General features: G+C 46.0%; 1 protein-coding gene across 1 annotated transcript in view; it reads left to right on the top strand.

The window, feature by feature from the left end:
- Window positions 1-3,869: 3,869 nt before the first annotated feature.
- Window positions 3,870-17,765, top strand: part of SLC13A4 (solute carrier family 13 member 4) — a 60,375-nt gene continuing 46,479 nt past the window's right edge. Inside the window, exons 1-2 of the mRNA XM_066634449.1 lie at window positions 3,870-3,929; window positions 15,671-15,763. Of these exons, the coding sequence (XP_066490546.1) occupies window positions 3,870-3,929; window positions 15,671-15,763 (153 nt within the window). The remainder of the gene's footprint in view (window positions 3,930-15,670; window positions 15,764-17,765) is intronic.

Below are 17,765 nucleotides of genomic sequence, written 5' to 3'. Positions count from 1 at the left end.
AGATCTGCCCCGTCCCACCCCATCCCAGTCTGATCTCACCCTAATCCACCCCCACCAGCAGCAAAGCCACAATAGAGGCTGGTCTGTACAGTCCCTGGGTCTTGCATCAGCAACAGTGCACTGTAGACCAGTGGAGAGGCTGTTGTACCAGCATACCATGCAGTGCCCTGGTGACTCTTGGGGTCTGCCTACATACCACATGGATAGTATTGGACCATTTGACTGAGGATTGCCTGTCAGAGCCAATCATAGCCTTCCTGGTTGCTGTAGAGCCTGCCAGAGGCCACCTCCCTTACCCAGTGGCTGGCCAACCACTGCCTACACCAATTCTCCTCCTGCTTCTCCTGTGCCCAGGACTTAAAAAGGAAGAAGAGAACCAAGCTGAAGTTTGGAGGTGGCCAGAGTGGTGGATAGTATCCAACACTCACTTCCCCTCTCCTACACATTTTCTCTTATACTCTGTTCCCCTCTTCCTGTTCAAATCCAGGGAGGCAGGTGGTTGGGAGCAGATGGGCGGAGTGCCCCCCTTGCCAGCTTGCTGCCTGACTGCCTCAGTCAACCATATGGACAGGTTGATGCTGTGTGACTTCTACATGTGTGTTAATGTATGCAAGGTGAGGTACAGTATTGGTGCGTGTCTTTAAATCAGGGGTTAAAAGATCCCAGGGAGAGCTTGCTTCTGTGAATACAGCCTCAGAGAGGGACTTTTCTGACCTGAACTTTGGTGGTGGTTCAGAATCCACAGTAGAGCAATTACCTATTATAGTCTGAAGAAAGGCAGTGGCTTTACACTAGGAATATTTTTGGTGCAATATGTTTCAGAGGTGATGAAGATGAGAGATGCTGCATAACTCTGGACATTTTAGAGGCTCAAGAAGCCCACTTTGAAGGAAGACTGAGCTCTTTGACCCTTCAAAATTCTTCTCTGCCTGGAGAAGCTTGCTGGATCACTTCCCATGTCTCTGGGCAACAATTGTGTGGGGAGGTGGAAATTTTGTTTGGAAATGTTGGGGGGGGGGGCTAGGGATTGGCAGGGAGGGCATTTTTGTGGGATAGTTGGCAAAGGTATTTAGCAAGCCTCAACATGAATGATTTGATGCTTTCCCGGTTTGGGGGGGGGGGGAGAAGTGGTGATGATTGGATCATTTCCAAGTCAACTTCTAGAGGCAACCTCTAAAGGTTTGGTCATCTCAAGGGACGAGTCTATTCTCCAGAAACAGAATCATTGATGCAGATAGCCAGTTTAAGAGATGAAGACTGAATTAGACACTCTCATGTTTATTAGGGCTCAGAAAGGGTATTAAAAGAAATGGATTTCCCACCATAAAAACATAAGAACAGCCCCACTGGATCAGGCTATAGGCCCATCTAGTCCAGCTTCCTGTATCTCACAGCAGCCCACCAAATGCCCCAGGGAGCACACCAGATAACAAGAGACCTGCATCCTGGTGCCCTCCCTTGCCTATATGTGAAGTTTTGATTTTTTGTCCCAATGTGCATTACTTTACACTTACTGACATTGAAGTGCATCTGCCATTTTGCTGCCCATTCTGCCAGTCTGGAGAGATCCTTCTGGAGCTCCTCACAATCACTTCTGGTCTTCACCACTTGGAAAAGTTTGGTGTCGTCTGCAAACTTTGCCACCTCACTGCTCAACCCTGTCTCCAGGTCATTTATGAGGAGGTTGAAAAGCACCGATCCCAGGACAGATCCTTGGGGCACACCGCTTTTCACTTCTCTCCATTGTGAAAATCGCCCATTGACACCCACTCTTTGTTTCCTGGTCTTCAACCAGTTCTCAATCCATGAGAGGACCTGTCCTCTAATTCCCTGACTGTGGAGTTTTTTTCAGTAGCCTTTGGTGAGGGACCTTGTCGAACACCTTCTGAAAGTCCAGATATATAATGTCCACGGGTTCTCCCGCATCCACATGCCTGTTGACCTTTTCAAAAAATTCTAAAAGGTTCGTGAGGCAAGACTTACCCTTACAGAAGCCGTGCTGATTCTCCCTCAGCAAGGCCTGTTCGTCTATGTGTTTTGAGATTCTATCTTTGATGAGGCATTCCATCATCTTACCCAGTGCTTGCATGTGGTGCGTGCCTGCAAAGTAGATAAAACATCTTTGCTGCAGTGGCTTCGGCAACCTTTTCTGCACACATATGATGGAGAGTCAGCATTTAGTCTTTCGGAATTCTGTGGAAGGACCAGAAACACTAATATTTATATCTCTTTCCAAAAACAGTGGACTCACAGTCAGGTTGAAAAGACTCAAGCAGAGCCAATGACCTGGGATGGCACTGAGCCTAGAACGGACTCAGTGTGGGCTCAGGAATCTGTTCTCAACTGACACATCAAAGTCTTTGCTAGCTGTGTAATTACACATCTCTTGGTTGTTTCTATCCTGTGATCAATGGACCCCATGCCACAAGTCAAAAGCCTGCTGAACTCTCTGGGGGAATGAATAGGTTAGCTTAGATCACATCAGGATAACCAGAATTGGCAAAAGGAAGCTGAATTGTATCCTATTGAAGTGGGGCCAGGTTCATGGGAGGGGCTGGGGAGAGACAGGGAAGGAGGCATAATGTTTACTAGGGTTAAGCACTGGCTTACATAACTGCTCAGTGTTCACTTTTCAATACACAAAGGACTCTGCCCAGTGGTGTAAGGCATCAGGAGCCTCAAACCACAGTAGGATTCAGGCTTACTCAGTGTGATACCACAAAAGCTTCACACAGAAGGAGCCACCAGCCTGCTCTTTGCTACAGTGCAGTGCCACCCACATAATGGCCAAAACTGCTCCTTGTAGCTCCTTAGACCAGTGATTTGAGAAACCAGTAGGTGACTGGCTGGTTCTATATAAAGTTTCCACAGTCTCAGTTCTTCAGTCTAAGCCAGGGGTGTCCAAAGTTTTTGGCAGGAGGGCCACATCATCTCTCTGTCACTGGGTGGGGGGCCGGGGGAAAAAAAGAATTAATTTATATTTAAAATTTGAATAAATTTACATACGTTTACATAAATGTGTATATTAAAGATGAACTTATATGAATGAATGAAGGTCTTGCAATAGTTCAAGGCCTATAAAAGGCCTTGCACAAAGCAAGACTGGCCGTTCCTTCGCTGCCGCTACTGCATCACAAATGTGAAACAGCAAGCAGTGGAGGGAGCCCTCATCCCACAGCTCATGCAAGAAGTCAAACAGTCGCCCTCACGCTGAGAGCAGTTGCGTTGGGCCAGTGTGAGCTCCAGCACATCTCCGGAGGGCCAGAGGCTCATTGGAGACTGGAGGCATTGGGAGTCTTTGAGGGCCGCAAGTGGCCCCAGGGCCGGGGTTTGGGCACTCCTGGTCTAAGCAATGTTGCTTGCCTAAGCAAGAACCTTGCCTTATGCTGATTCTGTCCATGTCCTCTGCCTCTGACCTTTCTCTTACTGGATCTGACTCATGACTCTGTTCTGTCTCAATCAACCATTTCTGCTTCCTTGGATGATGTTGACCTTCACCTGTCTGCTCCACAATCAGAATCTGCCCCCTTCATCCACACTGCAAACTGCAATCCGGCTTAGAGACAAGGCAATATTTCTCCCAAGTGGTAACAAAAAGGAAGTGAAGAAGTTTTCTGGTGCTACAAAGGAGTGAGATAGTTCTGATCCACAGGAAAAAGAAGTGGAATCTCTCTCTCTCTCTCTCTCTCTCTCTCTCTCTCTCTCTCTCTCTCTCTCTCTCTCTCTCTCTCAGAGCACTAACACTTCCCCAGCTCAACTTTTACAGGACAGGCTATAGGGCACTGTTTCTCATCCAGTGGTACGGGTTGCCTTAACATTGTCTCAAGTACCAACCAGTGGTACAGGTACTACCTGTGGTACTCGAGGCAATGTCCGGTGGTACTCGCAGCATCCCTAGACACCCACCGTATGGCAGTGAGACCAGCAAGGTGATGCAACAAACAGCGGTAGAAGACTCTACTTGGTAGGCAGAGCTCCAGTGTACACTTTTGCATGCTCAGTAAAACCTTCCTGTCCGTCCCGACCATCTTACTGGAGTTTGTCATGTCACATCTGGAATCCCAATGTGGACGTAACTGGTGATGACATAATTGCTTCCGGTGGTACTTCCAACAGGCGAACCATAGGAAGTGGTACAGTGGGGGACAAATGCTACTATAGGAGACATGTTTCCCCACCTGTCAGCCCAACCAAGACCTAAGAAATAAGAAGAGCCCCACTGGATCAGGCCATAGGCCCATCTAGTCCAGCTTCCTGTATCTCACAGTGGCCCATCAAATGCTTCAGGGAGCACACAGGACAGCAAGATACAACCTGCGTCCTGGTGCCCTCCCATGCATCTAACACTCTGATGTCCCTTGTGCAACCCTTGTCAAGCTCTAAAATCAGGAGGTTGTATGTACCCATCATGGCTTGTAACCCATGATGGAGCTTTCCTTCAAAAATTTGTCCAATCTCTTCTTAAAGGCACCTAGGTGAGATGCCATCACCACATCCTGTGACAAGGAGTTCCACAGACCAACCACACGCTGAGTAAAGAAATATTTTCTTTTGTCGGCCCTAACCCTCCCAACACTCAATTTTAGTGGATGTCCCCTGGTTCTGGTGTTATGTGAGAGTGTAAAGAGCATCTCTTTATCCACTTTATCCTTCCCATGCATAATTTGGTATGTCTCAATCATGTCCACCCTCAGGCGACTTAGAAGTCACAGCCTTCCGCTCTGGACTTCTCCCAGAGTTCCTCAGAGCAATGTACAAATCCATGGGGGAGGGAGGCAGGGGGCAACAGTCCCTTTATGTTTTCAGATGACCCCTCCAATTGGGATTGCTCTTAACAAGCTCTTGGGAGGCACAATTTGGCAAATACTAAAGGGAGTCTGTTAGTGGAGGTTTTTTTGGGTCCCACTACCTGTCTGCGCATAACTTGAGCACAGGTCAAGAGTCTCAATTCATCATGGTGTAACTCTGCCAAAGGTCAGTGGAACTGCCTGCCTCAGCAGATTTCACTGGTGGCTTGGCCAAGGTGGCTCAAGCAAATCCTGGGATTCCGGCTGCCCCGGCGACCTTTAGGACACTCTGCTTGCCTCGCCCTTCAACCCCATGCACGGCCCTTGCCGATGAGCAAAATAATCTCTCTCTAACTAAAGCAGCATTTGCAGAGGGACTCTCATGAGAGTGTGCTAATGCACTGGCCAGTTCAGACTAGATGTTTAGTAAATACCCTCCTGCATCACGAGGTTCCTCCTTTACTAACAGCAGGGTCTTGGCTTCACAGACAGGCCATTTGCCACATCAACATTTTTCATGCTCCTTTCCTCTGCATGGCTTTTTGACTAGGTTATTAGCAACTGTGTTAAACTGTGGGAGGGGAGGACTTGCTCCAGCTTTAGGTTCTGGTGGGGACTGCTTCACCTTCCAAGCCTATGAGTCCTTAATGGGAGGACTTTATTGCAAGACTTCTTGTTTAAGCACATTTCACAGCACAGCGAGATCTGTCCCGCTCCCCCTGTTCAAAACAGAGTGGTGTTGATTTAACGCTGAAGTTTGCTTGCTCTCTGAATAATACATCTACAAACAAAGCATAAAAGACCCTGGGGCTCCCTATGGATCAATGAACCTCAGAAATAACTCACACAGCCCTCTTGTTTCAACTTGTAAAATACAGCCTTCCCAGCTTTGTGGGTTTCCATCCACACTTTCAACTGGGTGTAATGTCGGAAACACAAAATATAGGGAAGGTATCTTCATCCTTCTAGTTTATTTACTCGAGAGCCTTTAATGAGGAAATAAAGCAGCAGTGTCTCGGGATATATATAAGTTTGGGATACACTGAATCATGGAAAGTATGTAACACGGTTAGCAAAAAAATAAAAATAATTCCAGAGTCAGTGGCATCACTGGGGTTTGCATCACCCCTTACAGGAGGCCAGCACATCACCCTATGATGGACCTCCTCCCATGTGGTGGGCGGGGCAAGGTCCCAGGTGGTGGACTTGGTGATGCACCATCACCAAACATTTGGCTATAACGTTTGATAGAATAGAGATATTTCGGTGTGGTTTGTTTCATCACATTCTGCATGAGATTACACATCATATGATATATAACATGAGGGTGTTATTCAAAAATACCAAAATTTTAAAAAAGTTAACTAGCAGTGGTGTCACCCCCCCCCGTGCACATCACCCAGTGCACCCCTGCATCCCCCTAGTGACACCACTGTCCAGAGTGTATAATAAGTTTACAAGTCCTTATTACCTGCATCACACTGGGCTCCTTAAAAAAAATAAACTGCCTTCCAAGTGCCAGGATGACGTAGTGGTTCATTAGTTGGACCTGGAAGATCCAGATTCAAATCCTCACTCAACCATGAAGCTTCCTGATTGACCTTGAGCCAGTCATTATCTCACAACCTCATCTACCTCACAGGGTTGTTGGGAGGACAAAAGGAAGGGAGGAACTACGTAGACAGCTCTGAGTTCCTTGGAGGAAGGGCGGTATAAAAATGTGAAAAATAACAAGTGCCCAAGTTAGGGAGGAAGAACAGGAGGTGGTGAATGTGGAAGTTCTCAGCACATCCTTATCAAACATATAGCTAAGGATGGTGTTCTTTGTACATTCAGGAGGTTATAACTCTTGGCACGCCTAGGAATTGCCTAGGGTAGCAGGCTGAGATCAGAACCAGTGACAAATACCTATTTTATTTACCAAGGACACAGTCCCTCAGTGGGGTCAATAGGGTTTGCATCACCCAGTATAGGAGACCAGCGGGTCACCCCCATGATGGACCTCCTCCCATGAGATGGGCAGTGGGCATGGTGATGCACCATGGCCCCATTCCCAGTTCATTGGCTATAACTTTTGATAGAAAAGAGATATCTCAACACAGTTTCTGTTGGCAACCTTCAGTCTCAAAAGACTATGGTAATGCGCTCTGAATGGTGGTTCTGGAACAGCGTCTAGTGTGGCTTGAAAGGCCGATTCGGGAGTGACAATCCCTTCCACACTGGGAGCAAGTGCAGTCTGTCCCTGGTCTGTCTCCCTGGCTATGGGCCTTCCTTCTTTGCCTCTTTGCCTCAGACTGTTGGCCAAGTGTCTCTTCAAACTGGGAAAGGCCATGCTGCATAGCCTGCCTCCCAGCAGGCCGCTCAGAGGCCAGGGTTTCCCACCTGTTGAGGTCCATCCCTAAGGCCTTCAGATCCCTCTTGCAGATGTCCTTGTATCGCAGCTGTGGTCTATCTGTAGGGCGCTTTCCTTGCACGAGTTCTCCATAGAGGAGATCCTTTGGGATCTGGCCATCATCCATTCTCACAACATGACCGAGCCAATGCAGGCGCCTCTGTTTCAGCAGTGCATACATGCTAGGGATTCCAGCATGTTCCAGGACTGTGTTGTTAGGAACTTTGTCCTGCCAGGTGATGCAGAGGATGTGTCGGAGGCAGCGCATGTGGAAAGCGTTCAGTTTCCTCTCCTGTTGTGAGCGAAGAGTCCATGACTCGCTGCAGTACAGAAGTGTACTCAGGACACAACCTCAACACATTTTATTGCATTGCATTCTGCATGAAATTACAAATCAAATGATATAACATGATGGTATTATTCAAAAGTACCATGATTTTAAAAATTGGTATCACTCTCCTTTGTGTGTTATCTGGTGCGGCCCACACACCCCTAGCAACACCACTGTTATAAATCATTGTCTTTAGCCCTTATTTTTGCCTTTGGGGGGAATTCCTTGCAACATTTGTATGCATGAGAAGGGTTAATCTTCAGCATTCTCCACTCTCACTGAGTGGGAAATGGATGTATCCTCTAGCATGTGTGAATGAACACTGAGGCATCAGGCAGCTGACAGCCATCAATTCACACACTGCAGTTGCTAGCCAGGAGGATATTTGGCCATATCCCATTGGCTCCTTCTGCTTGCACATAGGCAATGCCACCAGGAATTAAGGAACTCTGGGATTTGTAGTTCTCAAGAGAAGCCCAAAGACGAGCTGGGAGTTTACTTTTCAGAACATTGTTTATTCTGAACGTCCTGGAGAGCCAGGATAATGCACTCAGTGGTTTGAGGATTGGACGTAGCCCTGGAAGATCCACTTTCAAATCCGTGCTCCACCATGAAGCTTCCTGGGTGACCTTGGGCCAGTTGGAAGGAACACTGTACACCACCCTGAGCTCCGTGGAGGTTGGGCAAGATATGTCCTACATGTGAAAAATTAATAAATATTCTGCTCTGGTCCTGCTTTCATCCCTGTCTTCTCCTGCCTCCACTTTCTTTGTTGTCTCCCTTCATAGACTGTGAACTCTTGAGAGAGGGAACTCTCTTCTCAAACTTTTCCCATGTCAACTGCTTTGGGAACTTTGGAGTTAAAAAGTAGTACAGATTCATATTCCAATTTGATAAATTGATTTCAGATGAGGTTGCAGTAGACCCAGCCATAGGCCACTTGAGCGAATGACACTTTGAGAAGGGAGGGTCATTTTCAGTGGCAAATGACCCAAGAGGAAGAGTTAACCCAGGGATATCAAGCTCGTTTCATACAGAGGGCCAAAGTTAGCATTCATGGTGCCTGTTGAAGGCTGGAAGTGACATCATTAAGCAGAAAATGACATCATTAAGCAGACAATGGCCAGAAATAATCACATTCTCACATAGAAACTCATTAGCTGCATATGACTAGGGAGAAAATGTGCAATTTTTGATCATATATTTGAGATAAGAGAGAGCACAATTATCAAGTTGGACGGAGCCCAATTATAAAGGGGGGCTGGAAAAATAGCTTCCAAGGACTGCATTTGGCCTGCAGGCCTAATGTTTGACACCCCTGAGTTAACCCTTCCACGATCTGGATGCATGGCTGTGGTTTCCATCAAGAAAAACAGGTGGGGTGTCCCAGTAATAGAATCTGACAAGCTCTGAGATTAACATTTCATTTGGTTCTAAGCTCCCAAACAATCTGGCTCTTTAACGTATACAGACTTCTTAGTTCATGCATACACGCATGCATGCATATGGGTTCTAGCAAAAAAAAATGCCAGTTTTGCTTAAAAATATATATTTAAAATCTGGCAAACAGCTCCCAATTCTGGCTGTTATCTAAGAATAGGGGCTGGAACTGGATGTGAATATGCTTCATGAGCACCTCTGTCCTAGAGGTTACATTTGTTGGTTTGAATTATGAACACAGTAACTAGGAGGTTCCAAAACAAGAACACAGTACATTGTTTTCTTGTAATGTAATCTAGAATGTATCCAAGAACGGACCTTCAAAATTTCTCTCTCTGCCTCTCATTCCCCCAAATCTCCTCTTCTTACTAAAACAGCCCCCAGTAGAAGCACTGGACATTTTAGTTGCTTTTTAAAAAAGGATTGTGGCTGCCCACTCAGTGGAGGAGACTGTTCCATATCCTGGTATTGATGGCATATCCCAAATGGTTGATACTTGGGAATGACATAATGGTGTACACTGAATGACCAATGACTTTTCACCAGATCAAACTTTCACAAGGATTGTCAGGACTCAACGTACACAACCACCTTGGGATGGAGTCTAGGATGAAAGACAGCGACACATTAAAGATGTTGTGGCATGGCTGCTTAAGGTTTTTCCAGCATCTAGGCTCAGCACTCTATTTGGTCGGGTTGATGATCTGCAACAGGAACAAATTCAGCTTCAGGCTTTTTCAATGCCTGCAGTTCTCACAAGTTCTGAACATCTCCTATAGAGCCAGGAACGTAACTTGGACTAAATATCTTCAGGCACAATCTATGGTTCAACCTCCAACTTTTCCTCTGGGTAATGGGCTGGATCCATTTCTACCTCTGGGCCCAAGTGTCCACTTCTCCCATTGGACTGTGGCTGGTAGGCTTCATTTCGATTGACAGATCACACAGGCTTCTATTATAAGTTTCAGTGCAGGGTCTCTGTAATAGGTTTCCATTGGGCTTGAGTGTCCTTTTGAATTTGCCCTTATGGCAACCTTCAGAAAAAAAAAAGCAACAGAAAAGAATGTGCTGTAAATCTACAATTCATACTAATGACTTTGTAATAGCAATGGGGATGCGTGTTTTCACAGCAATTCCTGAACTTTGAAACAGTCACATGGTCCAGCAGCTGCAGGCAAAGGGACAAATGCGCACTTCTGGAGGGAGAACATTGGTTTTGGTATCAGTTATCCTCTTTGGCATTGGTTCAGTGGGAGGAGCCTCTGCCACCTTCCATTGCTCTCATTGGTGAACTATAATAGGCTGAGACTTTCTTGCAAGTTTTTATCTTGAGATGCAAGGTAATCTTGGCAAGAATTGCTGCTCTGTGAATTTCCTAGCAGAGGAGGGGGAAAAAATAGAGGAAAGATAATCTCTAAGCAGTTAAGAAAAAAATTCCAGGGAAGAATGCAAACAGCATCAAGGACAGGGTAAAAAAACAAAAAAACACTTTTTTAAAGCAGTGAGTGTTCTTCGGTGGTTTAATTAGTGCCTGCAACTAACTCTGGACATACCTAGATGTGAGAAATTGTGGCAAGGAGGTGAGACGGCAAACTGATGTGACACTGGGGTCTTTGTACGTGGGACTCCAATCCTAGCAAAGCAACCATGATGGCAGAAGGAAGGATCATCAGCCCCAAAGAGGCAGCTTGGTGATTTTCCTGATTACGACATAAGCAGAAGAGCATTATGCTTCTCCAGGGCTTGGGATGTGATAGAAGTGTGGATGTGCTAGTCAGCCCTACATAAAAGCAGAGACGCTTGAATGCATTTGCAAAGGCTTCCTTGAAGGACAAAGATACAAGAGCAGCAAAGAATTCTGAGGACGGAAAGAAGCATTGGCCCAGAGTTGGAAGAGTACCCTGGAACTCCAAGAGACACAGCAGGATGACAGTGCTCCAGGAGGTTCTCAGGGCCAGAAACCTGCTGCTGGTCATCCTCATTCCACTCTTGCTGCTTCCTCTGCCTCTCTTATATCCCAGCAGCGTAAGTACTTTGCATTGTCTTCATTTTGAGCAGTGTTGTGGGTCAGATGATGGAGGAAGGAGCTCACTGGCCAGTTAGTGGTTCGAGACGAACAATCCATGGAGGGGGTGGAAATGGGTTGAGTGGGCCATGGGTTGCTGGTGGCCCTTCTCTTGTGACTCCATTCATTCTAGAAAAGCTACAATGTTTGGGATCTTTTAGTTTAGAAAAAAAAGGCAGCTAAGTGGGGGGCACAACTGAGGCATCTAAAATAATGCATGGTGTGGAGAGGTTGAATAGAAAGAACTTTTCCTTCCTTTACAAGACAAGTACCAGGGATCATCCCATGAAACTGATGGGCAGGAGAGCATTTTGAATGGACAAGATCCATTTTGTACATCTTCGCACAGAGCATAATTCATCTGTGGAATAAAAGTGCTGTCAGATGCGGTGCTGAGCACAAATTTAGATGGCTTTAAAAGGCGACTGGAGAAATTTGTGGAGGACGAGTTTGTGTCTGGCTAGTAGGCATGATGGTTATATGCAGTCTCCAAGGTCAGAGGCAGTGAGTAGCAGTTGCAGAGATGCAGTGATGGGAGAGCGGCTTGCCTTCATACCCTGCTTATGGTCTTCCCAGAGGAACCTGGTTGGCCACTCGATGGGCCTTGGACTTGATCCCCCAAAGCTCTTCTTTTTCTTATCTTTGTGTCTGGCTTTCAACTAACAAAAACAATCTTGTAAGGGGAAGCTTGAATATTTCTGGGAGAGCTGCTTAAGTGCATTTGTTGGTGGAAAGGCAGGCTCAAATTCATAAAGAACTGTTCAAGTCAGGGGTGTCAAACATAAGGCCCAGGGGCCAGATGTGGTAGCGGAAGCTTTTTATACAGCCCTCAGGCTTTTAACTGCTGGGTAGTGCTGAGGTGTTACTGCTGAAAGGGCAGCCCACATGAAAATTGGGCTCTCCCATATCTTGAAATATGATCAAGATTTGTGTATTTTCTCTTTTGTTATTTGCAGCTAATGAGTTCCTAAGTGAGAAAAAGTGTTAATTTTTTGTTATGACCTGTTTAATGACATCACTTCTTGCCTAATGACATCACTTCCAGCCCTCAGCAGGCATCAGGACTGTTATGTGGCCCTCCGTATGAAATGAGTTTGACACCCTGGTTTAAGTCATTTCTGCCCAATGTTGTATATACGCAATAGGGACCAAACCTCTACCCTTGTGGGCTGGGCAAAAATGGGTTAAAAGCACCTGGATGCTAGTGTTGGCACCGACGTTTGGGGGGGGGGCAGGGAAATGAAATTTGAAGTTGCTATCACAGTTCCTGTCAAGGAGAAACATCTGAGAATTTTCAAGAGAAGGTCCACAAGTTTCTGTAAGACAAGCGACATTTTTTTTTCAGAAGGGTTCTGTGTATCCCTGTGATGGGCAGAGATTTCGTAGAAGAAGCTTTCCCTGGCATAAAGAGAAATGACAGCAAGAGCTTCCCCTGCTAAACATCCAGGCTGAAGTGGATTCCTGCTTCCCTGTTACTTATTCAACACAGAGGTACAGAAGCAATCTATATAAGCAACTGACATGTGTCCACTTCTGCAACCTATAATAAGCTCTAGGTCAACCCATTTGTTACACTCCTGTCTCTGGGAGACTGCCTTCTATGAGAAGCTCCAGAATGGAGTCCAGCTCAAAGTTTTCTGTTCAGGCAAGTCAAGCGGAGGGCTTGGTATCCTGAAATAAGTGTTGGCCAAGCCCCCCTGATACGCTACTGCTATCATGCCATCACCTTTGAGATGCCCTAAGATTACGTGTCTCGCAACGCTTCACTTTTCTCTCAAAGAGCTGTTAAACATGATGTCCTCACACCAGTTCTATTCCTTCCTTGCAAAACTTGCAAGGAAACAATATGCTTGGTGGAGGGGGATGTGATGCTTGAGAATATCTTGTGAAAATGAAGCTTTGGGTCAGATAGTTGGTGGATAGTCTCCTGATGGAGGTAATAGTGTTTGAGCTGGGATGGGCCAACATTTATTTAGGGGAGCAATACCAGCTGTGCAAATGTCAGCTCCTTCAGTTCAGTTCAGTTCAGTTCAGTTCAGTAAGACCTTTATTGGCATAAAATACAGAGAAAAACAAAACAAGACACAAATATACAATGACTTCACAACATAATCATCAGTCCTTTTCTCACACACTGCCCAGAAATGTCAGCTCCTTATTGAAACTGTCTTCACCTTTGTATTAAAGAGGGAACTAGGAACCAGGAGCCAGCTTGTTGCTAAATTTCTGTGTGTCAGGTTACTGCTAAGGGAACAGGAGCAAGGTCAGAAGAGAAAAATAAAGATAACAACCCTAAAAGCGGATGTGGGAAAGAAGGGGCAAACCACACAATCTCCAGGTTTGCACAGAGAAAAAGAAGGTACACAGGTGGACCTCCCCAACCCTGCGCCCTGGGGCAAAGGTCCATGATGGTGTTCCCCCCATGGGATTTTGCTACCCCCCATGCAAAAATCCACCCCCCCCAACTCACCTGAGGCTCATGGAGCCTCACGCGTCCATAGACTGCATCAGGGAAGCTTCCTGAGATTTTCCCGAGGTTTTAAACTGTGCTTCTGGAAAAATGGAAACACAGTTTCCGACTGCATCGGGAGCCTCAGAGAGGCTTCCGCAGGGTCCAAGAGGCTCGTAACCAGGGCATTTGCCCCATCAGGTATAACGTGAGGTCCGCCACTGAGAAGGTGTCCAGAGTTCAGTCCATTTGACTCCCTGAATAGGGTGGTTGCCACTCTTTTTTCTGCAGAATTCCTGTGCCTTCACCACCTGTGTGACAGAGAGAAATTCAATGGATGAATCATAGAATCATAGGGTTGGAAGGGACCCACAAGGTCATCCAGTCCAACCTCCTGCCTGTAGCAGGAAATCCTCCTAGAGTATCCCCAGCAGGTGCCTGTCAAACCTCTGCTTGAAGATCTCCAGTGAGGAAGAATCCACCACTTCCCTCTGCGATCTGTTCCACTGCCAAACCATCCTGACTGTCAAGAATTTCTTCCTGACGCCCAACCGGAATATCCTCCCTCACAGTCTGTACCCATTGGTGAGATGGTCTCTGCTTATCCCTAAATCTCCATCCTTAGAAAATGTTTACTTTCAAGGTGTTAAAAAAGAAGTGCAAGACACAAAGCTCCCTGTGAGCCATGTCCTCAGAACAGTCCCTTCATCTCAAGGCTTAGTGGATTGTCCTGGAATGAGGACAATGCACTCTGTACATGCTCAGGACCACACTGATTGCTTCCAGGACTGAGTCTTGCTGAGCCAAGTTCAGATGAAGTTCCGCTTACAGTCTTGTATTCTAGATTTCAGTAGGTAACTGTGACTGCAGAGAGAGTATTCCTGAACCTCCTTCAGCTGCTGTGATTATCCTCGACAGGTTCAACTTCAAGATGCATTATAGCTGGAACTGAAGAGGGCAGTTGCAATTTCTCATGTTAATGTTGGATCCTAATTTCCTTTCAAGCATGAATTGGCACTATTGTAAATATTCTCAGGGAAGTTGGCTCGGTTGACTTCAATGTTGTTTGGTTTAATGAAGTCGAGATTCACCTTTTGATTAATTTGTTTAGAACGTTTAATTCACGATGTCCCCTTGTTGATCTGCAAGGCAGTGAGCAAATGGACAACTAGGCAAATTAGACAAAGTAGATGTCAGCCAAAACTAATTTCCACCTCGTTATATAGGTAAAGTAAGAGTGAGCCAAGGAAGATAAATGAGATTCCTTCTTCCCTCTGCATCTCTCAAGGTGACAAGAGCTAAGCAATTACAAGTTAAGGACCTGGTGAGATAATGAAGATGGAATTAAGGTGTACGGAATACAAAAGTAATAATAACAAAAGTGCTAACTGGCAAGGAGTCAATTAATTTACAATGAGATAGCCAATAAAATACTTAGTACTGAATTAAGTAAAGAATACGGAATGACAACCAAGTATTTGTTACAGTATGGCCATTCATTCCACTGTATCATCTCTCCTCTTGATTACTGCAGCCTTCTCCTCCTGAGCAAAGCCCTGCAGCAGCAGGCCAAAGGACCACCTAGCCAACTTTCTATATATCACAATGACCCACCAGATCACTCCAGACAACATTGATCCCTGTTGCCTTCCATTGTCTCCATTTATTCCCCTTCCCTCCGAACTCTGTCACTAGGATCATACAATTCTCTTGACAATTTGACCATGTGATGAATTTCCTTCAAGCCCTCCTTTGGCTTCCTGTTTGCTCCCATAAGCACCTTATCTTCAAAGCCCTCCATGGCCTTGCCTTCCCTTATCTCTCTACTCTTATATCATCATTACACATCCTGTCTGGGACCTTTGCTTATCTAATTCCACCAGCCTCGGCCATCCCAAGTCATCTCCTTTCTCAAACAACTCTGCCCACTCTTTATATCAGTCTTTTATGCCTGGAGCTACTTCACAGAATACCAGTGTGATGATGACACATCTCTTCCTTCAGACCACGCAGCCCAGCTTTCTGGCTAAGCACATCTAGGTGCTTAGATGTGAGACCACCTGGGAACCCCATGTATGTGATTTCTGTGTTGGAAGAAAGGTGAATTATAAATGTGATAGATAAATGAGCTTAGTTCATAAGTTGTTTGCAGGAGCATATGCCCCTGTGTCAAGTACTCCCAGACCACTAGTCATTCTATTTTCAGTGGTGTCAGCTGGATGTCTCTGGAAGATCTCAAAAGGGGCAGGAAAATGATAGTCTCTCTCTCTTGTTTATCCTCAGCATTTGGTACTCAGAGGTGTTCCCCCTCTGAAAATGGGTTGGTGTCAACAGTCAACAAAACCTTTCTTAGGCATAAACACCTTTATTAGGCATAAACTGGGTTGGTGATACTTGGGGATTTCCTTGAATGGTTTGGGAGTATATGATGCTTGTTGAAGCCAAGTAAATGCGGATCTGACCTATGTGAGGATGTGACTTCACTCAGAGTTCCCTATGAGTCAGTCTGAGAGTTTTCTGATAGGAAAATTGTATACAGTATAATAAAAAAAATGTAATTTGCATTATTGGTCATCATCACATTGATGTGAATCCACACTAGAGCTTGAAGCAGTTGTACATTTTCAGTGTTTCCAAGTCCATGCCAGAAGTGGTCCATGCCTTCAGTGTGCCTAAGGCACTGAGTCCTCCTAGTGCCTCATCTCCCTTTTTGAGAGAGAGAGAGAGTAAATTTCAAGTCTGGGGAAGAGGAAACTGAAGCAGAGGAGGAGGAAGAGATGAAGCTCTTCTTGGCATGAGAGTTGTTGCTGCTTCTCTGTTCATTATGCCCCAAGACCACCACCAACCACCACCTCTGCTACTGTTTCCTTTCCGAATTATTCCCCAGGACCTGGTGAGTTGTCATCTTATGTGGTGGTGATGTGCAGTCATGAAAGTTGTCACTGTTATGGTGGTGGCTGTAGCCCCTGCTGGCCTGAGAACTGCCACTCGCAGAAGCAGAGGTGGTCTGAAGAGCAATTGGGAACAGCCAGGCAGTCTGTACTAAGGCTGGGCTAGCAAGGAGGCAGGTTGGGGGGAGACATTGTGGGGGAGCCGTGAGGTCAGGTACATGTAGTCAGTGCAGAGGTGCACGCAGTCTTCTCTCACTTGTTCCACTCTGCTGCCTAAGGTAGCCACCCTGGCCTGGTGACCTTAGGCAGATAACCTAAGGTACCTTAGTACATACTGACCCTGGCCTGCACACTTTCAGGAATAGTGTCATGCTTCACATTGTTCTTGGGTTTTTGATGTATTATCTGTATGTGCCTCTTTCTGCTACATCATTTATAGGGGCAAAAGCCACAGATGTGGTCTTAAAGTGAAAGAGTAGGCTCAGTAACTTAAGCCAGAATTCTAATACTATTAAATACGTTGGACAGGATCAATGCAGCTATTTTTATATGCTCCCCCCCCCACCTCACTATAATTCTTTCATAAAAACTGTATTAATCCTTTTTCAGGCTTTCACCAGTTCTGTTTGGCAAAGAGTCCCATCTCGCTTGCGTAGAACAAAATAGAAGGCAGCTTGCATCTTATGTTTGGAACATGCCCCTGCCTTCCCCACTGTCCCAGTTTAGGAGCTGAAATCAGAACTGCCCTAAGCAGACCCAGCTGAAGCCAGATCAATGCATGAATTTGTGCTCACATTTTTTTGGCACCCTGCCCCCTAGTTTTGCACCCAGTTACCCATCATCCCATCCATCCCCCTACCTCCCCTACTGTTCAGCACTTTTTCAAATCTGACCATGAGGGGAGGATCTAGGGCAGGGGTGGCCAAACCCTGGTGCTATTTGCAGCCCTCAGGGGCCCCCAATCTGGCCCTGAGGGAGCCCCCAGTCTCTAAAGAGTCTCTGGCCCTACAGAGACTTGATGGAGTTTGCTCTGGCCCAACACAACTGCTCTCAGCGCATCAGCCAACGGTTTGACCTCTCGCGCAAGCTGTAGGCCAAGGGCTCTCTCCACTGCTTCTCGTTTCACATCTGTGAAGCAGCAGGGGCAGCAAAGGAAAGGCCGGCCTGGCTTTGCACAAGGCCTTTTATAGGCCTCGAGCTATTGCGAGACCTCCATTCCCTCATATAAGATCTGTCTCTAATATATTCAGTTATGTATTTCATTTCAAATTTTAAATGGAAATTAATTCTTCATTTCCTGATCCCCAACACAGTGTGAGAGAGATAACGTGGCCCTCCTGCAAAAAGTTTGGACACCCCTGATCTAGGGAATCGAAATATTCTGCTTTGAAAATCCTCTGCACTCAGTCT

The sequence above is a fragment of the Tiliqua scincoides genome, chromosome 7 (assembly GCF_035046505.1).
Source record: "Tiliqua scincoides isolate rTilSci1 chromosome 7, rTilSci1.hap2, whole genome shotgun sequence".
NCBI classification, from domain to species: domain Eukaryota; kingdom Metazoa; phylum Chordata; class Lepidosauria; order Squamata; family Scincidae; genus Tiliqua; species Tiliqua scincoides.
Note: the sequence above shows the minus strand (reverse complement) of the source record. Positions and strands in the feature narration are given on the sequence as shown.